The sequence below is a fragment of the Cyprinus carpio genome, chromosome A7, assembly GCF_018340385.1.
Source record: "Cyprinus carpio isolate SPL01 chromosome A7, ASM1834038v1, whole genome shotgun sequence".
Classification (NCBI taxonomy): Eukaryota; Metazoa; Chordata; class Actinopteri; order Cypriniformes; family Cyprinidae; genus Cyprinus; species Cyprinus carpio.
Genome location: NC_056578.1, coordinates 41,607,333 through 41,635,075, shown reverse-complemented (window position 1 = coordinate 41,635,075; position 27,743 = coordinate 41,607,333). Strand labels below are relative to the sequence as shown.

General features: G+C 33.0%; 1 protein-coding gene across 1 annotated transcript in view; it reads right to left on the bottom strand.

Annotated features, from left to right (window-relative positions):
• The window catches only part of LOC109049531 (adhesion G protein-coupled receptor L3-like), a 133,313-nt gene that overhangs the window by 53,359 nt on the left and 52,211 nt on the right, over positions 1–27,743 (bottom strand). Inside the window, exons 8-10 of the mRNA XM_042761400.1 lie at positions 20,302–20,340; positions 8,840–9,023; positions 4,113–4,235 (exon numbers count right to left, since the gene is read on the bottom strand). Coding sequence (XP_042617334.1) covers positions 4,113–4,235; positions 8,840–9,023; positions 20,302–20,340 — 346 coding nt within the window. The remainder of the gene's footprint in view (positions 1–4,112; positions 4,236–8,839; positions 9,024–20,301; positions 20,341–27,743) is intronic.

Sequence of the window (27,743 nt, the reverse complement as noted above, 5' to 3'; positions counted from 1 at the left end):
TATATCTACAGAAAACTTGAAATGTCTTTTAAACGAATCGATTCAGAACGAAAGCATTATGTAATCTGTGAAGGTTGTATTTCTCTTCAAAGGCGCGTCCATGTGGAGAGAGTCAGCACTGTGAATTTCATCTTGCAGCCGACAAGAAAACATTTGTTTATTAATAAATAATTAAAATGTCTCCTTTTTTACAATTATTAGGCTACTTCTGCCTGTGCTTTGGGGCAAACTTAATGCATGTGCTTGAGCGCGAAATATATTAAGGCTCATTATGGATTATAGATGTAAATGTAACATAATCCTGCGATTAGTTGAATAATGACAAATGAACGACTAGTAACTAGAAAAATCTTACATGGGAGGCAGACCTATTAAATAGCCTTGTTGCTTCTGGTTTGTGCATTGTAAATAGGCTACAAAAAAAAAAAAAAAAAAAAAATGATTAATAATAATAATGTCTCCAAAAACTCCAAAATGTTTTTTGTCATGTCTGTTACGCATGTATATTCCCAAATCTAAAAAAGCCTATAAAACATCATAGACGGATCATACTGATGTCTGGACTGGTCTGGATGTCGTTTGCGAATTTATTTATTTATTTATTTATTTAGTTAAGGCAACTTCCTCTGAAGTTATAATAACTAATAAACTATATTGCGCTATACATTAGTCAACATTTGAAGTGGATCAAAACCTTTCTTCAAAGTTGCCCTAAAACCAAAATGAGAGTCCTATCTAAACCTGTTCTGCAAGTTTGATACCCTCATAAGACACTGTCCATATGAAAGAACAAGAGATTCACACCTTTATCTCGACCCCCACAAGCTATACAGAGCTACCCCCCAGCCCCCTCCAGCTGAACTGAACTCGGTCTGTTTGTTGGCTGTGAGGAACGCTGTGTTGTCATGTTACTGGGCTGAAACATGCCTGCACTCACAGCAGCCTTACTCTTTTTATTCATTATTTTCCCGCAGCCCATATTATTGTTTTTCACAAGACCATAATAATAACAAATTATCAATTGATAATTAATCATTATTTTACGAAAATCATTGTTATTTGTGAACGTAGCGTTTGCGGAAGGCTTTAAGACCAAGCGGAGTCCTCCATCAGCTGCTCCCGCTTCACAGCGCTCGGGACTCGCGCTAACTGCACCCAGCTTCAAAGTCCGCAAGTTTTGATTTTACTAAATCAATTTGAGCGAATACAACTTACTGATCATGAGCCCAACATTTAGCAAGGCAGAAAAACATTTAGTCTACTTGAAGGAAGATGTATTTCATTGTAAAGTTAATGCTGTTAACATAGAGAGTTAAATAGAGAGAGAGAGAGAAATAAAAAACAAAAAAAAAGTGTTGGCTATTCCTAACTTGGAGCTCATTATTGAAGTACAAATCCAAACACCAGAAGCAAACTCTCAGTGTTCTTTCATTGAAAAAGTATGCATTTTATTTATTCACAGGCCATACGGTTGAAATAATATTTTAGTTCAAAACTTTAAGTGCCATTGTTTAAAAAAATGCTTTATTGGCTAGCGTTTCATAGACCTTCAGTTGTTATGCTTTAAAATTCCCATAACATTTGTAATTCCACAGTATTTTCACCTCCTAAAATCACTAACCTTTAAAGTCACAATTCTATAATGGTAAAATTTACTCAGGCCGATGGCACTTTTAATTACAATTATGTTTTTTTGTTTTTTTTTAGACACATAATTGTAGTTACATAAATAGGTGAAGCAAAACAAATATGAATAATATTTGGATCGTCCCCTATTTTTTTTCCCTTATTTCGCTTAAAGAATAAACACTTATTTTATACAAGAATAAACCATAATAACATATTATTAATTCATAGAAATAATTTAAGCAATTAAAACCTGATAACATATTATTAATTCATAGAAAATTTTAATTTAAGGCATTTATTTAAAACCTTTTTTAAAAAAAAAAAAAAAAAAAACTTGAACTTCAATACTATTAAACTGACTTTAAAATCTCAAGGGAGTTTATAAGTTAAAAAGGGTAAAAAATGTCACAGGGTGCATGTTAAATAGCCTAAATGAACTTGTGTTAACAAAGATATATTTAGAACTAACAAGATAATTCGATTTTTTTAAATGAACAATTCCTGTATTAAAATGGGACAGCAAAACCTTTATATCAAACATTTTTTAATAGTCCACAGCCTGAGCAACGCGGCGAGGCAGGTTGAGCGTGAATGTGCTGCACAAAGTCATTTTCAGATGAAATGAAAATAAAAAAAATTAAAACACTGGATAGCCTAGATTAGGCCCAGATTCTGTTCCTAAGTATATAATAATTATAATTACCCCACAGTAACAAATTTTAACCGATTAATCGCCTATTTTCGTTTGCTGCATGTTATTTTATTTATTTTAGTTATTTATTTATTTATTTCTTTATTTATTTAAAACAGGCTAAAAAATAAATTAAGTTTGTGAGAGGAAAAAAAAAATATAAGTCATGTATAAGTGGCATTTTATTACATTCAGAAATAATAACGGCTGGCCTAATAATTTTATAATGTGCCGACAGGATATTTTTAGTTCTCTTCACTTTACAACAAATCCTTTAAATTTAACACATTTATCAGAACAGAACAATAATTACAAATATATAATTCGAATGGATAAATAACATTGCAGTATATAATAATATAGGCTTAGCTATAAACAAACAAAAAAAATTAATGAATAATAATATAAAGCGAACCATAAGGTAAGGTTGGGCTCTCATTTGGGAGAAATCCAAACGTTTCCATATTTGTGATGTTGCCTATTTCAAGCTTAACTATTATTCATTAGGAAAATAGGGTTGTGTAGTTCACGCACAGTTCAGTATCGATGGAAAAAAAATAAAAAAATCATAATTAACAAAAATATGCCAAAGTGGACCACTGCACGCGCCGAATGGGCACGGTGAAGCCGGCTACTGTTTCCAATGAAATCGTGCGAGAGAGGCACCGCAGCGCGATCAAACAGCTGAAACAGAAAATACAAAGATTTTTGGTCACATCAGTAAAGGCATAATTCAAAAATGCACAGGGTTAGCAGTTGGAAAATCAAAAGAATACTAACAGAATTAATCATAATTATTGCTAAATGCTGGATCGTTCTCATTTCTTTCTGCAAATGGAACCTGAAGGATTTTTTTTAAACGCAAGAAGAACCGAAATGAAAAACATTTAGCTTTTTATCCATATATATAGGCCTTATTTAATGACTGTTTAATAACAATAAAAAAGCATAAGACCCTTTGTGTAAAGGTCTTCTTTTAATTTTTGATGAGTAGACTGTAGCCTAAGACTATCCTACATTTGGAAATTTAACTCACTGTAGTATTTTTTAATGGTTTTTTAAAGATGGTAAATGTTATATCATAATGTATTGTTGTTTTACCTTCTCCTTTTATCTCATTTTACAATTACATTCAGTTCGCAATCCGTCCCTTTGCGCCACCTGGCGGTAGTTTCGCGAATGAATTTAACACGGCGGTACGCGCGGCGGTATTACTCATTTTGGTTGTCTACCATCTGTATTTTACAGATTATTATCACCGATCTACGCTTATAGTTTTTATTTTATATAAAAACTAATATTTTGAGTTAGATTTTATTTGTATTTTTTTTTTTCATTTTAATTTTAGTTTTATTAATTTTGTTTTGCTTTTTTATTCATTTTTATTATGGTTGTATGGGTTTTTTATATATATATATCTTATATATATGATATATAGTTTTTATACAGTTTTAGCTTTTAGTGTTAATTATCTTAGTGCTTCAATGTAAACCGCACGAAAATGAGAAATGTTGGCAACTATATATATATATATATATATAATTTAATTTGAGTTACTTTTCGACTGAACAAATAAAGACTAAATTAAATAAAGAGAATGTTGTTTTGGAAGTGTAATTTTATTTATTAATTTATTTTTATTTTTTTTCAGTAAAATGTTGGTTTGGAAACTAGTTGAAACCTAGTACAGTTTTTTAATATACATATAATTTTTTTTTTTTTTTTTCAGTGAATGTTTGGTCATTATTTATGGCCTCATAACCCTGTGTCTGCCGCCGAGTCGTGTCTGTACCGTTTCTGCCGTGCTGTTTGAGGGTGTTGGCGGACAGGTGGATGGCGTTCCCTTGTCCTCCCGTCTGTGGAAACTTCAGATCGGGAAGATTTCCGTCTGTGCTCATCCTCGCCACCTCCAGCTCTGAACAAAGACAAACACACAAACACACAGTTAGGCCTGAATAACAAGCTACACAATGCATGAAAGTCATGACTGTGTCGATAACACACCTCAGGACTCGATCGAGTTACTTTGAATTTATGACAGTATCGTGAAAGTGAATAAGGCCTGAAAATAAAAAAAGTTTTATATATGTGCTCCATCACACTTGTGTGCTATTTTCCAATCTTCTGAGTTCATACAAGCATTTTGTGCGAAGAAATTAAATCGTTATTCACTGAAAATCTTGACTGGCATGTCTTTTTGGTGTTCATGAAAATGGTCGTAATGTCCGATTTTCAATTCATCATTGAATCTGAATGATTGAAGCACTAATCAAACTGATGCAGTTCTTAAGGTCTCAGGTTCTGATTACAGATGATTCATTTGATGATTTGACTCGATCTGGATCGTTTAGTTCTTTTAAACTCATCTCAGTTGTTCCCATGGCAACAGATCTCTAAGGCCAAACTTACTTGGAAACAGGTTTATGTGATGTAAATAGGATTGAATTGCAGCTATTTCAGTGGAGGTGATACTTGAAGTCTGTCACAGCTGCTGCTCCTGTCTTACGAGAGCACCCTGTAGCTTTCTGTTCACATTGGTCACTTTTATACTTCTTTTTGTACTTTTTCTCTCTCAGAACCGAAAGAACAACTTTGAGAACGTACATTTTAAAATGCAACGATGCACGACATCGAGCTCGCGTGGAAGTGTTTGCGTCAAATACTCGCGTAGAGTCTGCAGTTTAAAAAAAGTTCAAACGGAGAATGAAACTCCTGCTGTGCTGTTACATATCAAAGCATCTCGCACTGTCTGAGATTTCAACAGTGATTCAGCGCAGCTCTCTAATCAAAGTATGAAAGCACTGACTCACTGCATCAGCGCCAGGCCTGCAGCCTGATTTGGGGCGTTCATAAACATGCTTTCAGAGAACCTGAAATGAAGTCAGCTGCAAAATCCCCCAGCATTTACACAAACACTTATCAAACCAAAATTAGCATTAAAAATCCCAAAGGAGACTCATCCAGCAGTGGGGGCCTGCTTTCCACCGCTGCAGGTATTTGCCGCCGACAGGACAAAGGAGAGTGATAACGAGCGGTGGGCAGAACCAGACGACTATAGCTTGCAGGAAATACTTTTTCATTTTTCCAGCGTCGCTGTGAAAAGCTTAAGACTGCAAACAGCAGGCCGAGACGCTGTTGTGCCTCGAGAGAAATCAAAAGCCGGTTTAAATAACACGTTAATCGCCCAAAACCTGCTCGCCAGATTATGAGCGTAAGGACAAACACACTCTCCATCAAACAGAGAAAAATCTAAATACAAAGGCATGCCGTTTTTTTTTTAAAGCACATTATATTAAACCGAAGGAAGAGGATAACAACCACTTCAGGGTAAGCTGGCAAAAGATGAGCATCCATCCTCACACACAAACGGGGTTTTATTTCCCCAAACAAAACTCGATGTTGGAACACTATCATCAGATGGCATCGCCGCTAATCTTCTCTCGATTCTCCACATGCTGCGATGTTGGCCTTAAAGGGATAGTTTGCACAAAAATGATAATGCAAACCCGTATGTCTGACATTCTTCTGTGAAATACAAAAGGAGATAATCTGAGGAACATTCAGAGGGGTGTTGAGCTTCAAAATGAATAAAAAACAGAATAAAGCTATAGCTTATATGATGGTCAAAGCCTTCTGGAGCCGTATGATGGCTTTGTGTGAGCACAAGGCCAGCATTTAAGCCATTAATGTTTGCGTGCATTCAAACATACAACCCAGGGCCATTGGGAAAATGCACCTGTGGCAACATTTCTGAAAAACAAAATATATATTATGTTGCGTCTTGCAGTTTCAAAGTGAAATGTTCAGTAAGTGGCGCTAAAAGCACGCTCAGTTGTATCCGGAACAGATGAATGTGAATCATCGTTGGTTGTTTGGACATGAAATGTCCAGTGAGTGGCACTGTAAGGTCAGTACTCTATTGTGTATGAAAATTACGTACTAAAAAAACAAAATACATAAAAAACAAACAGCAAAAAAAAAAACATTATAAAAACACATTTAAGCAACCATGTCATTTAAGCTTGTTTCTACAAGTCTTTCAGCTCTTTTATTGTGTCTCGAGTTTCATGGCACTCATATTTTAACACGTTGCATCTCAAATGCAGTGCTGTACCGGGTGTGCTACCGAGCAAGTTTACTACATCAGAAAAGCCATATATATGGAGCTGGTTAAGTGATACAGATCATGCACTATTATAAAAGTGTTTTGAGCTCATAACATAGCATTTTGCAAGGAAATGCTTGAAAATCAGTCTTTATTAATCAATAATCTGCCCCTGTAATCATAATCTGTGTGCTAAGGAATAAAAATGGTTGTTTTACTTCCACTAGTGTTCATTTCAGCTGGAAACTGCAGTGAATTGTAATGAATATTTCTTTACCATACACTATATATTTTTTTTCTAAAGTTTTGAAGTTAACATAACATATTATCAGTGAAAGTGTGGCTTAAAATAAAATAGCATTTTGTGTAATTGTGTACTTCAAAATTTGCGTATTCATTCAATGTCTAACTTGCAGTTTCTTTGTAATTATTTGTGAATTTCTGAGTGAAAACCTGTTTCTACACTGTATTTATGGACAACAGCAGTTCCACGAAAGAAAGAATATAATATGGGTTTGAAATGACACGAGAGTGTGTAAACTTTTCAATTCCGGCTGATCTATTCTTTTAACTGAAGGCTGCTTTTCGTCTCGCCGGTGTCGGTGACGGACTCAGCGGCCCCACGGGCCAAACAAACCGTATAACGCTGCAAACTAACCCCATCAAACAGGGCCTGAAGGTCTGCTAAAGGTGTCACAGCCCGCAGATTAATCGCCACGCAGCACGGATGATATAAAATAACCCTCATAAAAAGTTTGTTGGAGGGACTCCCTCTCCCCGCGGAGCCGAGCTCTGGATCCCTTAATATCAGGATAAATCATATGCCAGACACGATAAATTCTGTTTTATTAATTCCCAAAATGCAACCATCTCCGCAGAGAGACGGCAGGCCTACATTCTGGAGTTTCCATGGCAGCCAGTCCGCCTTAAATCCCCGTCTTTAGGAAGAGGAGATGCATCCGCTTTCATCCCAGAGGAATATACACACACACAACAGCCTGATCTCGGGAACGCTGACATTCACACGGTCATATTCACAAACAGATGCGGGCGGGACAGAATAACGTGGGCGTCCTCAAAATGTCTTGTGGGGTGAGAAACGCATCATAAACGACACTAAATTATCGCTCGGAGCATATGCTCACTCAGCCTTTCGTTTAAAAACGCTTAATTATGCCTTCCAGTGAATACAATAACACGATTCACAGTCATAAAGGAGTCAAATGCGTGTGCTAATGGCGCATTCAAAGCTCAACCATTTAAACCTCTTATAAGGGTGGACAGCAACAAAATGATTTTTTTTTTTACATTTTTTTTTATGTATGATAAATATAAATGACTAAATATAAAAAAATCAGCAATTTATAAGAAGTAAAAATCAAAAATAAAAATATTTTTTTCAAAATTTTAAAAATAAAAATATAACAAAAAAAATAAAAAAAAAATTTTAACCAAAAATTAATAAAAAATGACAAAAATGATCAAGCAATTCTTTTCTGTAATTTATAAGACATAAATGACAACGATCAAGATTTTGTGCTGTAATTTTTGAAAAGTAAAATAAATAATAACAGGATCATGCAAATATATTTTTCTGTAATTTATGGAAAATATAAATGACAAAATGATCAAGCAAATATTTCTGTGTAATTTATGAGAAATATAAATGACTAAATTATCAAGCAAATGTTTTTTTTTTTTTCTGTAATTTATGAGTAGAAATAACAATGATCAAGATTTTTTTTATTTTATTTTTATTTATTTTTTTAAATAATTATATAATAAAATGATTAAACAGATATCCTTTTCCATAATCTATAAGAAATATAGATGACAAAATAATCAAGCTTTTTTTTTATGTAATTTATGGAAAATATAAATGACAAAAACGATCAAGCAATTATTCTCTGTAATTTATGAGACGTACAGTATAAAGGATAATGATACAGATTTTGTTCTGTAATTTTTGAAAAATAAATACATAAAAAAGGATCAAGCAAATATATTTTTCTGTAATTTAGGAAAAATATAAATGACAAAATGATTAAGCATTTTTTTCTGTAATTTATGAAAAATAAACGTCAAAATGATCTAAAATTTTTTACTGTAATTTATGGGAAATATAAATGACAAAATTATCAAGCAAATATGCATTTTTTTTTTTTTTTTTTTTGCAATTCATGAGAAATATGAATGACAAAATATCAAGCAACTGTTTTCTCTGTAATTTTTGATTAGTATAAATGACAGCGATTAAGTTTTTTCTGTCATTAATGAAAAATATGAACGATAAATGACTCCAACCGATGATGAGATGATAAATGTATGATTTCATGTCGCAGAAGTGTCAAGTGTTGGACTGAAGATGAATGCATGACCAACATCCACTGAAGGCACTGAAAGTAAAGACTCACGGATGTTTTCGGTGTTTTCCTGCACGACGTCGGTCTTCAGCAGGTTGTCTGCGAGCACGAAGGCGCCCTGCTCGACGGTGTCCAGCAGCATGGTGGCGGCACGCAGCTGATCTCCGCTCGAGAGCTCCATCCACGCCGTCCTCGCCTGCGGCTGCAGCAGGTTATTCACCGTCTCCACCATCGCCTGCCGCGGAAAAGCACAAAACCTGCTCAACTACTGACAGAAGCACGCAGAGAGCTCTTCAGAATCAAACATTTCTGATGGATGGATGGATCGGGAGTTCATACACAGACTTAGTGAATGAGATAAGAAAATTTGTGAACCTTCATATGAAACAATGTCCAAAACACTGTCATGACATGAAAGATGGCTACACACACACTCTCTCACACACACAGTCATTTAGAACCTGCCTCTGGCTCTCTGTGATGCCAGATATCAAGTTGTTGAAATCAGTAAGAAACGCGACACTTCTGCGACTGCGGCCTGTGTTTTTGGTAAGAAGCGGAGGCTCAGAAACAGATCTACAGCTGTGGCGATCGTTCAGCCTATTAATGATGTTTAACCTCCATCATCAAAACCTCATCACTCCACTCAACAGCAGCACCGCCAATTAAACATTTAAAACGCTACGGGCCAAAAACACTGCGGGAATGCTAATCAGCCCAAGCCTAAACAAGTGCGGCCAGCGATCTCATGAAGACAGAGAACTTCAGTTTAGACTCAAAGGCACTGAAGAGGAAGAAGATGCTGTAAGAACAGATCAAACAGACTTGCTTCTAACTGTTCTTTCTTCCACTGCATGTCTCTTTGCTCACACAAAAGATGCTCTGAAGAAGCTTCATGATTAAATTTAAAACATTATTCACTGAAAATCTGCAGCTCTCAAATCTCATTCATGGTTATGCATTTTTTTAAACACGCCTTGTTGCAATAGATGGCCAAAAATATGAGAACAAATTAATGTTAATGTAAAGTCATGATACCAAAAGCCAGTACCAAAAAACTACTGAAACACAATTCCTATCAGTATTTGAGGGATTGTTTAATAAATAAATAATTGAAAAATAAAAATAATTATATATATATATATATATATACATACATATATATATATATATATATTATTATATATATATATACAAATAAAAGTTTTATTTAATTTTTAAATTGTATTTATTCAGTCAGTAATTTTAGTGCTTTAACTTAATTAAATGAAAATGATAAATGCTGCATTTATATTTTATTTTAGATTTATTGTAGTGAAATGTGTATTTTATATTATATTATATTATATCATATTATATTATATTATATTATAATATATTATATAATATTATATTATATTATTTATATTATATTATAATCCAAATACAACTTTTAATAGTTTACATTCATTTAAGGTATATTTGTTTAACATTTTTGTTTAAGTTTCTGATAATTCTATATTTAAATTTTAAAGATTTTATGAAAAAAAAAAGGCTTAGGTTCATTTGGCAGCATTTTATGAATCCTAAATACACACATTTAAATAAGGTTCTCACACTTTTATAGACAAAGTTACAGCTTTATTAAGTAACCCATAGCAGTGCTGCATGCTTGAAATAATCCCTCAGACTGAAGTGTGTTTCGGTGGTTTGGAGGAGCCACACACACACACACACACACACACACACACAAACACATATATTTGTCATTAACACACTAATCTACTGTTGCTCTGTGGGTGTGTGCTCTGAAATGTCTCTGTAATCCGTGGCAGCTCTGAACCGGCTCAGGCCGAACTGAAACGGTCTGTCTCTCGGCTTACACAGGTTCGATCCTCCCGCGAGCAGCTTTAGCAGCACCTGACCTCAGATCCTCACAAAGTCCAGCGGGAACACCAGCAGATTAAACACTGATCCCAGGTCAGGCTGCCTGAGCTCAGAGCGACACAATCAGGACAAACACTCGCCAGTTCACACCGACATATAAATCATCACGAATCACGCAATGCATATTCATACAGAAAACATGTGGTGCTGACTGCAGGTTCACAGTTAATTTAAACGTCTCGTCTGTGCAGATGAGATGAATGCATACGGATTGTGAGGAGATCTGTGATGCAGATGAGCCGTTTAAAGGATTCAGGAGGTAAACATATTAGCAGAACATTAGAAACAAATGTAAAACTGAGAGCTTGATCCGACACCACACACATGAGACGATCTAAATAGAAATGTCTGCTTTATGAGCCGCCTTACAAAATAAAATAAAAGTGAATAACTAATGCGGACGAGAGCAAGAGAGAGAGAGAGAAAACAATTTTCAATGTGGATAATCAAGACCTTAAAATAAATAAATAACCTAAAAAACATACAAAAATAAAATAAATACTAATACTACTACACGAAAAAAAAATATATTATTATTATTATTATTATTATTATTATTATTATTATTATTATTATTATTATTATTGGTGTTGTTATTTAGTAGCATTTAATCTAAATAAAAATAAATTTTCTATGACTGGCATACAAATCCAAATAAATAAATAACCTAAAAAAAAATACAAAAATAAAATAAATAGCTACTAATCACTACTAACACTACTAATTAGTATTAGATAATTATTAGTATTATTCTATTATCATTATTATTTAGTATTGGTTATTTGTTATTTAGTACGCATTTAATCTAAATAAAAATTATTTTCTATGACTATCAGTCCAAATCACATAACTAATAACTAAAACAGAACTACAGAGAACCTCTCTCACCTCCCGAAACAAATAAATATATTTATGATATTTATTGATTGTTATTACTAATAAATATAAAATATATACAATATGTTACGCATATGAATTAGTGGTGTTGTTTGTCGTCCTACTATGAACTACTTCTACTACTAATACAAATATTGTACTTTAATTAATGTTTTGGTTTATTGATTATTTGTTATTTTATTTACCATTATATGTTCACATTTGACTACTTTTTATTATTTTTTCCACATACTGGGGTCTTGTTATGTTTTATATATTTTTGATTATATTTTATTGTATTTATTATTTTTATTTGTTTATTTTATTTATATTATTTGGTTTTTTTTTTTATTTTGTTATTTTTTTATTAGTTTTTTGCTTTTTTGTTTTTTTAATTTTTTTTTTTTTTTTTTTAGTGATTTTTTTTGTATTGTTTTTAATAAATTTTATTTTGTTTGTATGAATATGAAATCACATATGCATCTTCTGTTATTTTATGCACTCTTCAGGACGCTCTATCCTTTTTAGCTGTAAGTATTTTAGCGTCCTATTTACGATTTTATTCCTCACTAGTATGCCATGCCTTAATGTTCTTGCTACGTTTGGGCATCTGCACCGTGGATTCAATCGCTATTTCTTTTTTACTTTTTGTAGTTCCCTTTTCTTTTGGTGTTCTTCTCTTTTCCCCATTGCCTGTTGTAGGCAGATGATTGAGTCGCTCCAATCTGTGTATTCGGAGATTGTTCATGTATTCTGACCGGTCACGTAGTATTTATGAATTTGACCCACGGTGTTCGTGTATGTGTATGTTTACTTTATGCGCCTGCAGCTGTAGCGTACACTACAGTTTCGCTTCTTTTAGTTTGTTTTTACTGATATTTGACAATTGGTCTATAGCTGTAACATAGGCGACTTTATTTTTAGTGCTATAAAGATTACTTTTTTTGTTATTGACAATGACTTGTTCTGAGTTATTTGGGTGTATTTTACATTATTTCAATTTACGTGTTTGCCTCATGTGCTTTCCTTGATTGAGTGCTCTGAGGCCATTTTTTTTTTTTGTTATTTTGTATTTTGTTTTTTTTTTTTTATTTTGTTTTTTTTTTTATTGTTTTTTTTTATTTTTTTTTTTTGTTTTTGTTTATGTTTTGTGTATTTTAATTTTCTGTTATTTAATTGTGTTGTTTTTTATTTTTTTGTTTTTTTTTATTTTTTTTTTTTTTATGAATTTGTTTTTTTTATTTTTTGTTTTATGTATTTTTGATTTTTTTTGTTTTTTTTTATTTTTCTTTTTTTTATTTTTTTTTTTTGTTTGTTATTTTTGTTTTTTTTTTTATATTATTTATTTTTGTTGTTTGTTTTTTTTTTATGATGTTTTCTTTTTTTTGTTTTGTTTATTTTTTTTTTTTTTTTTTAATTTATGAGTTTATTTTTTATTTTTTTATTATTTATTTTTAGTGTTTTTTTTTGTTTTATTTTTAATTGTTGCATTATTATATATTTTTTTGATATTTTTTTTATTTTAGTATTTTTTTTTTTTTTGTGTGTTTATTGCTATTTTTTATTTTTGTTTTTTTTAGTTTTTTTTTTGCTTTTCAAATTTATTTTTTATTATTGTTTTTTTTTTTTTTATTTTATTTTTTATTATTGTTTTTTTTTTTTATCTGTTTTGATTTTTTTTTTTTATATGTTTTTTTTTATTTTTGTTTTATTATTTTTGCTTTTTTTGTTTGTTTTTAATTTTTTTGTTATTTTTTTTATTTATTGTATTTATTTTTTTTTGTATTTGATTTTATTTTTTTTTTTTTTTGTTGTGTTTTAGTTTTTGTTATTTTTTGTTTTGTTTTTTTTTTTTTATTAGTGTTTTATTTTTTTTGTTATTTGTTTTAATTTTTATTTGTTGTTTATTTTTTGTTTTTATGACTGGCATACAAATCCAAATAAATAAATAAATAAATAACCTAAAAAAAAATACAAAAATAAAATAAATACTAATACTACTACCACTACTAATTATTATTATTATTATTATTATTATTATCATTATTATTATTATTGGTGTTGTTATTTAGTAGCATTTAATCTAAATAAAAATTTATTTTCTATGACTATCATACAAATCCAAATAAATAAATAAATAAAACAGAACTACAGAGAAAATCTCTCACTCCGAAACAAAATAAATATATTTATATTTTTATTGATTATTAATACTAATAAATATAAAATATATAAAATATTGACGAATATTATTATTGTTGTTGTCGTCGTCTACTATGACTACTTCTACTACTAATACAAATATTGTATTTATTAATGTTTTGTTTATTATTATTTGTTATTTTATTTACAATTATATGTTCACATTACACTTAGAAGAGTGTGTTTTCCACATACTGTAGCAGAGGAAAAGTGCGTAAATGTCACAAAGATAATATGACAATACAAGACATCTCAACGGCCCTAAAAATAGGCTGCATATGCGCACTTATTTTTGTTCTTTCTGTCACTTCCAGACAGTTCTCCTGACAGCTTCAGCCTCAGATTTTCAGCAGCACAGGACATACAGGACTGAATCATCATCATCATCATAATCATCACCATCATCACCATCATCATCATCATCATCACCATACACAGCAGAGGAGATGAAGAAGAAACCAGAAACTCCAACAACTCCTGAAATATAAACGTGTGTGTTTCACATTCTGCTCTCGCTCGTCTAAGATGGTCCTTCTCATACATACAAATGACTTCCAGCCTGCATTACAGCTTTGTGTGTGTGTGTGTGTGTGTGTGTGTGTGTGTGTGTGTGTGTGTGTGTGTGTGTCGCTGATCAATCCGATAGTTATGAAAGAAAACTCATATAGTGTTTTTAATATAAGTTCTAATTTTAAAGCACATATTGCATGCAGCTTTCATGCTGTGCATATAGACACCAGTTCGACTCATATTGCACTTTTTCAAAGACGTACTGAGGAAAAATAAGAAGAGAATGCATGTGTGTTTGTGTGTGTGTGTGTGTGTGTGTGTGTGTGTGTGTGTGTGTGTGTGTGTGTGTGTGTGTGTGTGTGTGTGTGTGTGTGTGTGGTCAATCACACTGACAGTAGTAGAACATTCATATTGTGTTTTTAATACATGCTGTCTATTTTATCCAGATTGATTTTGTGCATTTAGATCCCAGGCCCACCCATAATGTCCTTTTCAACAGACTTACTGTTGGAAACCAACTCCTTTACTCTGTGCAGTGTGTGTGTGTGTGTGTGTGTGTGTGTGTGTGTGATGTTGTGTGTGTGTGTGTGTGTGTGTGTGTGTGTGTCCGTCTCTCTTGTGTGTGTGTGTGTGTGTGTGTGTGTGTGATCCTGGCCGACAGACAGCACTGATCTCAGCAGCTCATAACTCAGCAGATGCTCTGTGTGTCCGTCTCTCTTTCAGCATCGTCACACTGGGCTCAAGGAAGGTCACGTTCATCTTTAAAACATCACATCCTGTTAAACACTGATTCGCCATTAAAGACCATTAATTAACGACCCGTCAGGCAGAAACCAGCCGCCGCGTGCCAAACCGCAGCAGTCAGATTAAACTGCAGTCTCCGACAGGAAAAACAACGTAAATTGAGCAATGTGTTGAGGAGAAATGAGCTGCTGCTTTTCTAAGATCTCAGAATGACTAGCAACACAGAACACCCTAGCAACCAAATAGCAACAAGCTTTACACCCTAGCAACTGCATAGCAACAGCTTGCATTAAAAAAAGTAAATTTAAAAAAATTAAGAAAATATGAAAATGAGAATTTATCACTGTCTTCATCCAAACAGACACATGCAAACTATTTAAAATCTACTCAGCTAGTAAAATAAATCTAGAAAACAAGCTCCAAAAAATACAAATTTGTGGTTTAATAATGTATCCTTAAAGGAATAGTTCACCCCAAAAAAATTTGCTGAAAATGTTTTCACCCTCAGGTCATCTGAGATTAAGATGAGTTTGTTTCTTCATCAGATTTGGAGAAATGTAGCATTGCATCATTTGCTCACCAATGGATCCTCTGCAGTGAATGGGTGCCGTCAGAATGAGAGTCCAAACAGCTGATAAAAACATCACAATAATCCACAAGCAATCCACACCACTCCAGATTAACAATCAGCTAATGTCTTGAAGCTGAAACAAATCCATCATTCTGACGGCACCCATTCACTGCAGAGCATCCACTGGTGAGCAAGTGATGCAATGCTACATTTCTCCAAACCTGATGAAGAAACAAACTCATCCTAATCTTGGATGACCTGAGAGTGAGTAAATATTCAGCACATTCTTATTTTTGGGTGAACTGTTGCTTTAAGATAAAAGAAAAGGATTTGATATGTTAAAGTCTTTGAAATATTATTGTAAATATCGTATATCGTAAATATCAATCCATAACTTGAACTTGAATGATGTAAAATACTGTAGAAGCTCTTAGTCTCACAGTAAAACGGCGTTTAGGCAACTATAAACACACAAAGCAGCTCTCAGCATCATTAAATGATTTGTTTAACAGTTAATAATTTATGATACTGAACAGCAGCAGCACATAAAACAAGACACTAAAGTGCTGCTGCGCTCGCGAGTGTCGATGAAGGCTTTAAACTTATCCACAAATGCAAAAACTATTAACTCATTTGCATGGTCACTAAAGTATCCACTAATGACAGACTGTATGAACGATCTGAAAACTGTTTTGGAAACTCGTTTTACATCTCATCAGCCTCTCTTCACATTAAGACATGGTTTTAAATTGCTATTCACGAAGAGACAATCATATTAAAGATATGTCAGTGAATCAAACTAAAACATGCATATTGGGTTTGCAGTGTTTATTGGTCATTCATGTCCAAATCACTAACAATAATGAGTTCAAAGATTTAGAAAACGCTAAAAGTTATTCAAAAGTAAAATGTTTCAGTCTAAAAAAACTTTTTTTTTATTTATTTTTTTACTTTTTTTAAGTTCCAAAAAGAAATACAAAACCTGTGCTAACTGAAAGAAAACAAACTGACAAAAAGACTGAATCCAAGATTTGGTGATAATATAGCGTAATGGCTGGTCATTTTTGAACACTAAATTAAGTCAAGGATTTTCAGCGCAGCACAAGCAATATAATTGCTTGGGAAACGAGCATTTTTCAAAAATGATCCTTTTGCAATCCTTATAGGACAGAAACATCATTTGCTCATGATTGCAATTTCCATTTGCGCAGCTATTTAAACTTAACAGGATACTTTTGCATATTGTAGTTTACAAGTGCATTTACATTTATATTCAGCAGACTCTTTTATCGACTTAACAACAATGCTTTCCGTGTACAATGCCATTAATAGTAATGAATAAAACTGTTCTGCTAATTGTTTTGTATAATACTATTCCCATATTCTAATAATAACCTTTTGCGTAAATTGGAAAAGAAGACTGCAGTGGGCATACAGACTGAGAAATATACAGAATAATCCAGTCATTTTCATCCAGACGGGCGATCTCTTCATCTCTTTCCTTCAGAACAACATCGGCTCAGTTTGTTGCGGGTCGTTTATTGATTGTGAAAGGGCATCAATAGTTTAAACATCAAACCCATTTCTCCTCAGAAAAGCACACTCTGTACCCGTAATGTACACTGAGCTCTGGTTTCTGAACACAGCACTAGGAATCTATTCTTAACGCGGGATCAGGTCGGGTATCGATCCATCACTGTTATTAATAAGTCAAACTCTGCGCTGGAGCACGAAACAAAAATAATCAAACTCTCTGCACTCCTCGCCTCTCAGTGGAAATCCACTGCTGCTCTTTCTGTCCAGAACAACTGTGTTTTCAGTGCACATGGTCTACTGACAAGCGAAAGCAAATCATCAAATTCTTAGCATCAGGAATAATAGACCAAAGCTTTTCTGGTTGGTATGTATGAGATGTTTTCTGACAAACATAACACGTACAAAGCATCAAGAAAAAGTTCACATTTGTGCAATGTTTTCAAGCTCACTGGAACAAAACTTGAGTTCAGTTCACTGATAATCGACAAATTTGTCATTAATTGTTAAAAAGCTTAGAATCTGGATTTTATGATGCATATACACTGCTGTTTGGGGTTGGTAATGTTCTTGAAAGAAGTCTCTTCTGCCCACCAAGGCTGCATTTATTTGAAAACTGTTTCCATGTGAGTCTATGTTAAAATGTAATTTATTTCTGCGATCAAAGCTGAATTTTCAGCATCATTACTCCAGTCTCCAGTTTCACGTGATCCTTTAGAAATCATTGTAATATACTGATTATCATCAATGTTGAAAATAGTTGTACTGTGAATATTGTTTGTGGAAACTGTGATACATTTTATTTTTTTTAGGATTCACAGATGAATAGAAAGTTTAAAAGAACAGAGAAATATTTTGTAACATTATAAATGTCTTTATTCTCACATTTGCTCAATTTGATGCATCCTTGGTGAATAAAATATTAATGTATTAATTTACTTCTTATTTCCTTTAGTCACAAATGCAGATGTGGCTTTTTATTTGTTTGTTTATTTATTTGTATTATTATTATTATTATTACTTCATAAAACAAACTGAATTCAAGTGAACACAGTGTTATTATTGTTAACTAAAACTATTAAAAACATTTTGTTAATTCACCTAACTGAAATAAGTTGAAGTATTAAAATTACTAACTGTAAATAAAAAAATAAAAAAAAAAATAAAATAAAACTGAACTAAAACTAAAATAAAATTTAAATGTAACATAAATAGTAGCATTTATAATGAACAACAAAAAAATAACAATGACAAAAACATGTAACAAAATTATTAAAAACTAAATCAAAATGTAAATGAAAAAAGAAAATATACAAATAAAACCTATTTCAAAAAAAAAAAAAAAAAAAAAAAAAAAAAACTATAACAGCATATAAATAATAATATTAAAATAATACTGCTTCAAACTAAATACACACTAGATCATGAAGTAACCTTCACAGCCTGCGAACTCTGTTAAAAACCTAGTGTTTTTCCAGGTCACACTTGCAAACAAACTGGCATAAGAGACTGAGGTCTCACCTGCACATTATTGGCTCTATTTCCAATAACGCTTGACAATGATAACTACAATTTCCTCGGTTCTCAGTGAATTATACATAGGACACTAATATATTTCACACCATCACTTCCACAGTTACGTTCTGTTTCCACAAGCTTGCTTGCAACGGTTCAGTTCATGTGAATTACTGACATCAACCAAACCGATCTGGATTCACACTGTAAGCTCTAGTCTGAAAACACATCACTGAATCAAAAAGACGAAGTGTGTGCAGCAGCGGCCGTGATCTCTGACATCTGAACTAACACACTCGCCTCACACATCACATTCAACACACACTTCATCAAGTCTATGTGACCTCTGACGGGTCAAGACAGCTGTTGCTCAACCAACGTCAAGTGCATGCTGGGAAGGCTGACAGTCACATGACCTGACAGGGTGCAGAAGCAGCAGCGGAGCTCAAGCAAAAAGCTGCAGGCGACTGCTGATCTGAGACCAGCTGTGCTTCTCAAGCCTTCATTTCTGTACAACACTGAATTAATTCAAACCTATAGCTTACAAATGTGACCTATACTAGATAATAAGCACAGCTGCTCTCGTTGATGCAAAACACAGAGTTATGGGTAATAATGAGGCCGTGAACAAAATTTGATTTTCACCTAAAAATAAAATTAGTAGTATAACCGATAATCACATTTGCCTTTGAAAATGTGTGAAAAACAAGTGCGCTTAATTGTGTCGAATGTGCAATACAATAGTACCACAAAAAATAATTTTAATTAAATAAACGCCACTTGCAGATAATATAATGTTAATGAAATAAAGGCCACTTAAGTGACTTAAAGAGAGACACTTTCATGACTTTCACTTAAGTACACTTTTAAAAAGTGACCTTTGTAATAATGTCAAATTAAAAGTTTTACTTTAAAGTTGTTTTAATAAAAGTTTGTTGTGCTTTAAATAAGCACACTTATTCTGTTGTGTTGACTAGCAAACTAAAGCACTTTTAACTCATTCAACATTACATTAAAAATAAAAAATAGATTTTAAAAGAACAAAACTTTCTTAAAAAAAGAACAAGTTTCAATAGAAATAACATTAAAGCAAATTTTAGTTGATCATAATATGCTTGTCAGTACATTAACCATGTTTCAAAAACAATAGAAGTAATTATGAAATTACATATAAAGATGTACTTAAGTCCTACTTACTTAAGTCCTACTTAAGTGGGTCACCTTTTATTTTTATTTTTTATTTAGATAGCGCTTTAAATAAAACAGATTGGGTTAAAAGCACTCTAAAGTTCAGGTAATTGCATTTTACATAAATTGAAACTGATACATTTCCATTTAATTGCAATTAGCAGTTCACACTTAAGTATGTTCTTTTAAATCATATTATTTCCACAATAAAAGCATGCTAAAGTGCACTTCTTTTCACAAGTGTGTTTCTGTGATCGCAAGGGTGCGTTCGCTCATGGAAGCGTTTAAGAGCGAGTGGATTATTATGAGTAATTTGCAAAGGTGGAGGTTTAATTTTCTCAAGGCCTCAAATGACAACAAAAGGACCTCACAAAAACACAAGGAACATGAGCTGGGTGCGAATGAAGATGTGAGGATGAAAGCGGCGTAAATATAAAGAGGAAAATACCTGGACAAAATATCGACACGAACGCTCCCTTTTCTGCAGCTGAAAACCCAAAGAAAAGCAACCGCTTTAGTATCAAGCAGAAAATTTGACACTCTCAAGGTCTTTCACACCAAACACAATGAAGCGGCAATTCAAGCATTAATCGAACTGAACAAAAGCAGTAGTTGGTGCAAGGCTAATGCACCTTCAGTCCTGTATCTATAATTCAATGTTTTATTTAACTATTGCACAGAATACAGACTCTGTGTTGATGTGATAGGTGAATCTACAAAGCGAACGCTGGTCTCCATTGTGAAGAGCTCCACAGGAATCCATAGTTTCTACTGAAAACCGCACTTGTGTTTGGTGCAAAAGAGCCTTTGGAAACACATCATTTACATTAATCACATCCTACCGATCCCAGGGGAAAAGATTCATCCAGTGCCCTGCTCAAAAGAGAGACGATCGATGATAGAGAAATTCAGGGACATTAAATGTTAAAATCAACCCTAAAACAACCAACTGCAATTCATAAGTCTATACAGGTATATACAGGAAAAAATACAGGTAAAAAATGAATACAGAAAAGTACATTGGGTTGTCTTTTCACAGACATCTCTGTGTAGAGATGAGGAGTTTCTGAGCTGGTTACTGCTGGTTTGTTGGATCAATGGTTGGTTAAAGTCGACACCAAATGAGGTTTGCAACACTTCTTACTTCCAAACACTCTCAGGAAATCAGGTACAAAAGCAAAACCCATTCAAAAGTACACATTTGTACCTCACTTACCCCTAAAGGGTGCATATTAGTACCTGTTGTGTGCATAATAGTAATTAAATTGTACAAATTGGTTCCTTTTGAAAATTCCTTTTGTGATTTAGTTTTGCATTCTGGTCATTTAGTTCCCAATTCTGTTTTTATAATGCTGTCTACAGCATTTATGCAACTTCACAGTTGACAGATCAGGTACTGATTGAGTTTTTATAACGTCAAAAAGGTTTCATTTGAGTTTTTGAATAATATTTTGTGTGCCCTTAATGGTCATAATGACAGATACTATGGATCATTTACCTTGAAAATAAATGGAAAAGGAAGAACGTTCAAATTGAGTTCAAGTGTTTTCCCGGAAAAACACTGCATAAGTCACAGAGTATGAGTTTTGAATAATAACTATTAATTTGATTAATTTGATTATGTACTGGTTGTGATTTGTGAGTGATTTTATCAGGTTGTGGACAGAATCTTATCATATCACGCCTGGTTATGACAGTGTTACTGTTTTTATAGTTTTTTGCTGGTTTTGTAATTTCTAAGGATTCTATTATTTTCTTTCTCTTTGTTTTCAAGTTTAAAAAGAAAGTGGTTATTTAACATACATTTCCGTTCAGAAGTTTGGGGTCAGTAAGATTTTTTTTTTACTATTTCTGAAAATAAATAAATAAATAAAAAATACGTTTATGCAGCAACTTTCTATTCATTAAAGCATCCTGAAAAATAAAATGTATCACAATTGTTATTTTCTACATTGATACAAATCTGAAATGTTTCTCGAGCAGCAAATCAGCATATTAGAATGATTTCTGAAAATCATGTGACACTGAAGACTGGTGTAGTGATGCTAAAAATTCAGCTTTGATCACAGAAATAAGTTACAGTTTAACAGATATTCACATAGAAAACAACTGTTTTAAATCGAAATAATATTTCAAATTTTTACTGTATTTTTGATCAAATAAATGCAGCCTTGGTGAGCAGAAGAGACTTATTTTAATCTTACCGACCCCAAACTTTTGAACAGTAGTGCATAAAAACATTTTTAGCTTGAATTTCCAATAAAAATACTAATTATTCACCACTGACACAATCTATTTCACTAATCTCAACAGGCGCAGCCTCACCCGTGATGTTTGTAGATTTAGTCAAAGCGAGGGGGTTTAATGTCTTGGAGGACCGGCCTTCAGTCTAAGAGCTTCTGATCATCGTTGTGATTGTGCAGAAACTCTTCTCCTCACCACACGAGTAAAGAGCAGCGAGGCCTGTGTGTGTGTGTGTGTAAGCCATGAATTATTGAGTCTCTCAGAGGAAGAGCGAGGGAAGGGAACAGATAAAAATAAATAGCAGGCAGGTCTGTCTCTGCTGGTGCCTGAATGTTAATGCGGCTTGATTCCGGCTGATGGTAGCCATCTTTAGATCGCATTTATTTCACTCTTTAGTGGCTCCTGTTAGCGCCTCTTCAGATAAACTATCTTGATCTTGCAGTCAAAGATTGTATTTGACTAGTTGCGCATGTCAAATGTGTTGCTGACTGCATCTTTACCAACAATTATGATGCTTTGGGACTCAAGCGAGTGATGTCCAGTTAGCATTGAGGAAATAGAAATGTTGAATTTTTGCATTACAACTAATAATGAATCAACAATTTGCTATTTTGACCAAAGACAGTGTTATAAACATTGTAATCGTTATCATTAGCAAATTGTTGACAGCTATATGTCATTTTGATCAGTTTTGTTATTGTTAACGAAAACTAAAATGATGAAAATTTGTTTATAGTAAATGAAATAAAGCTAAAATTAAATAAAACCAAAATATTAAACATTATAAAAGTTGCTTTAGCAACTAACTGAAATAATAAAGTATAAGTTGAAATACTAAAATGACTAAAACTGCAACTGAAATAAAAATAAATTAACTCTGAATAGAAATAATTTAAAATAAAAATTAAAATAAAATGAAAACTGGAAATATAAAACTAATTGATTTCAACACTGAAAAGCTATTAGCATGCGATTAAAATTTGCATGTAATAAATATTTGCATGCAATTAAAAATAAACAATCAAAAATTAAAAAAAAAAATAGTATATAAAGTATATAAGTATATAAATAACAAATATAATATGTATATAATAGAAGTATATAAGTAATACTAAAATAATAGATTATTAGCATGAAGTTGCATGCGCAAAAAATTAAACCTAAAAAAGGAAAAACAGAAATGTTGCTTTGGCAACTAAATGAAATAAACAAGTTGAAGTACTAAATTACTTTAACTTAAACTGAAATAAAAATATATTAATGCTAAACAAGAAATAAAAAAGTGATAATCATATAACAAAACTACTAAAACTTTAACTAAAATTTAAATGAAACACAAAATATTAAAAAAGCTAATAAAAAAATAATAATATTAATAAAGACTATAATAGTATTTAAATAATACTAAAATAACGCTGATTTCATTCCTGAAAAGGATAAATAAGAATAGTTGTATGCAATTAAAACTGCACAGTTTCACACTCTATTTGTTTGTGCTATGTATTTTATTATTTGAGCATTATAAGTCTCAGGTGTATTTTCATGTTCACTATTCGTTTACTATTTTGCACAAGAAACCGAATGATGAACAGAGGATGGACTGAAGATGTAGACGCCTCACACAGAGCTGATCTGTTTTAAATCAGTGATCGCTGTATGAAAGCAGATGTTGGCCGAGTCTGAAGCTCAAATCACCAGCTGTGAAATTCAAAGGCAGATTGAGTTTAAAATTACCGCTTCAATTAATTAGCATGAAGAGTGTGACGGCCTCGTCAGAAAGTGTGAGCGTGACACGCGCTGATGGCTGCGGCGGTGGAAAATGAAGTTTGCAGAATTGTGGGTGGAAACGAAGTGTGAATTTTGCAGAAGACGCGTAGAAACAGGTGTTTGTGCTCCACGCTTGGGTGTCCCGATCTGAAAAACGACACTCTTAAAAGCCAAGTTAATTAATTTTGAGTGTTCCTGTCACTAGAAGAACATAGATGATGGGTTTGATTAAACTAAAATACATGTTTGCTTTGAACGCAGTGTAAGCCTTGAATGAAAGTGACCGCTGAACAAAAACATTTTAATTAGGAATATATTACTCTAACCAGAAGCATGTTTTGAATGTGAGTGTTGTCAGGATCCAACATTGACTTGCTATTAGTGGATGAATACAGAACCTTTTTTAAGGAGCAATGAAACTGGACTTTGGATTTTTATTAAATGGTTTATTAAATGGCTTGAATTAAAAAATAAAAAATAAATAAATAAAATAAAATAAAAATGAACAAATTATCAAAAAAAATAATAATAAATACATGCATGCATACAGTTATGCACTTAAAGGGTTTTTAAACAAAAACCTAAAAAACTAAAAAAATTAAAATATTTGTCAAAATTTATAAAAATTTAATTAATTGAATGATAAAATAAAAAAAAAAACAATAACATCCAACATCCGAAATTAAAACGGAAATGGTCTGGTTCAAAAACAAACAACCAAACAGTTTACTTTTGTCAATGAATTAATTGAGAAAAAATGTTCAGTAATATTTACACAGTGTTTTTATGACTGGTAATGAATATTTGCATTTTTATTAAATTAGTATTATGATGTTTGGATAACTAACTAACTATTGATATTTGGATGAATCATCTTAAAAAAAACAAACAAAAAAAAAATCCTTAAATTTTAACTAATTGCATGATTTGCTGATTAAGTAAATGAATAACATTGACGATCCAAAATGTGTGTGTGTGTGTATAAAAAAAAATATAATACAGTGTGTGTGTGTGTGTGTGTGTGTGTGTATATATATATATATATACATATATATATATATACATATATATATATATATATACATATATATATATATATATACACACTTAACTGAATTAATAAACTGCCTAAATGTTGCATTTCCTTACAGAGTTATTGGCCAACTATTTTATTTACTTTCCAAAGGCAAGTTTTACTGGCACTAGGTTTCTTGTATTGTTAATTTTGGGCCCTGTGTGTAATATTAATACACACACAACATCTGAATAAATGGTCTTTGTTCTCTGAGTGTCTGAAGACAAACTACACGCAGGTCTGGAGAAAACAGCGTCAAAGCGAACCTCTTAACTCCACGGAAACTTTAATAACGCTGGCGATTATTCACGCCGCATAATGTCCTCAGAGCGATAGGAGCCTCAGGACGGTGAGAGTTTCTCTTCACCCAAGTTAAAGCTATTTTTAAACAGACAGCTGACTGAGAAACACAGGGGATCATTCATCCTGACAAACACGGACATCATTAAAAAAACACCCACTGCTCTCCTCCTCCTGCTGCTCTCCATAACGACTGCATCAAAGAGGATGCTTTATCTGCCTCACGCTCCCGGTCCGTTTCTCTTCTGGTGAAGTCAAACATAATAATAATAATAAATAGTGCTGTCGATTTTATGCAGTAATATGGTGTTATTAATTACTAAAAAACCTGTCCCACTCAGACGTGTCTATTATCTTACATTGATGCAGTTGCTGATGAATGATGCAGGACGACTAACTGTGTGATGTAGCCTATGAATGCAGTTACATGCCCTATAATTCAAGATACGATGGCAGAAAATGCCCCGTGTGAGTTTTTGTCTTAATTAATGTCATATGATATAGTTTAGCAATATCATATGAGAAAGACAGCTGTTTTCCCCAAATATTTGCACGATTACAAATGTGATAATGATTTGATAGTTCAAAAAACATGAAGCTAATATTGTGTTACATTTTAGACACAGTTTTGTCTGTTTTTGTTCAATTTCACCAATGAAAATGGTTCCAAACAAAGCCACAGCAGAACCGTTGCAGGTCTTAGAGCAAAAAAACATTTTTTAACTAAATGAATCCAAAGTTTTGAACAAACTGAGTGAGCGAATGATTCAATGACTCATTCATAAAGACATGCACTTGCTACATTTCTGACTCAATCAGCCGATTGAAAGAATTGAGTGAGACAATGATTCAGTGATTTGTTCATATAGGCAGTCACTTGCTTCTTTTCTGACTGACGGTGTGTTCCAAACTGGATATATCACCCTAAGAAGGGCACTTTGGAATGAAAACAATCATGGCCCCCATACTGAAGGGTCATTCCAAACCGAAGTGCTCAAAACTGGCCACTTCAAAGGGCCCTTCGGTATGAAGGATTTCAAAGTTTACAACTGATGGACACTTCGGGCTCCAATGATCCTTTGTGTAGATTCTTTGCATGATGGCAGCACCTCCGTGTGGGCACGTGATGATGATGCAGAAGGACACTTTAAGGAACAGCTGTTTGGTCCCCTACACCCTCCAACCCTTCAAAGATCTCACTCCTGAGGATAAACCCTTCGAGGGGATTAGGGCAGGGTTATTCAAATTTTACCCTCGAGGGCAAGTGCACTGCAGAGTTTAGCTCCAACCCTGATCAAACACACTTAGAAAATCACAGGTAGGTGAGTTTGATCAGGGTTGGAGCTAAACTCTGCAGTGCACTGGCCCTCGAGGGTAAGATTTGAATAACCCTGGATTAGGGCATAGGGATGAGCCCTTCTGAAGTGAATGCAGGGTGAAGCAGCAGATTTAACGAATCGAGTGAGCCAATGATTCAGTGACTCATTCATATAGGCAGTCATTTGCTTTTTTTCTGACTGAATGAGCTGACTGAACAAATCGACTGAGTCAATGAATCAGTGCCATTTGCTTAGTTTCTGACTGAATCAGCCAAATGAACGAAACGAATGACCCAAAGATTCAGTGACTTGTTCATATAGACTGTCACTTGCTTCGTTTCTGACTGAATCAGCTGTTTAAAGAAATCAAGTGAGTCAATGATTCAGAGACTCATTCATAAAGACCACCGCCACCTACTGGCACTTTTTAATTTCAATGACAAAAAATAATTTCATATTTTAATATAATTTTTTTAATAAACCCATTAATACACATTTATTATTATTATTTGTGCAATGTTGAATCAAAATATTTCATTCTAAAGCAGCTTTTATGTAATGTCTGTCAATGTTTTTCTCATCGAACACAAATTATCTTTTGGGGGGTCATTTCTCGGACCAAATTGATGTGTGATTAATTTGCAATAAGTTTGATTAATCAATTGGAACAATATTTAATTAATTAGATACATTTTAATCTCTTAATGACCTTAATAATAAGTGATGATTAGCTGTTCCAAGCCACTGTCTCACTTTTACACATATCAACTGATGCGTCATGTGTCCACTGCAATCCTCAGACTGGTTTGCCTCACAAACAGCGTTTGGTTTTCAGCCTCAGGCGACACGTCCACCAACCGTTTGATGCGTATTGAATGTAAAAATGCCACAAAATCCACATGCTTCAACCTGATTGGCTGACTGACTACTAGCATTTTATTCAAGGTCAGGTTTTTATCAGCCCACCGGGACACGATTTCAAACTTAGCAGGTTGATACAATGAGCATTTGTGAGGAGGAAAAACTGTATTTGAAAACGTTTGTGAGATTCATGGCATTTGAGTCTCGGAAAGACATTCTTCATGGTAAGTTTTCAAGCATAACCTGCTATAACCCTTCAGCTGGTTATCCTCGAATACACCTGGATTTTCTTTATATTACATAAACTATTGATTAAAAGGGACA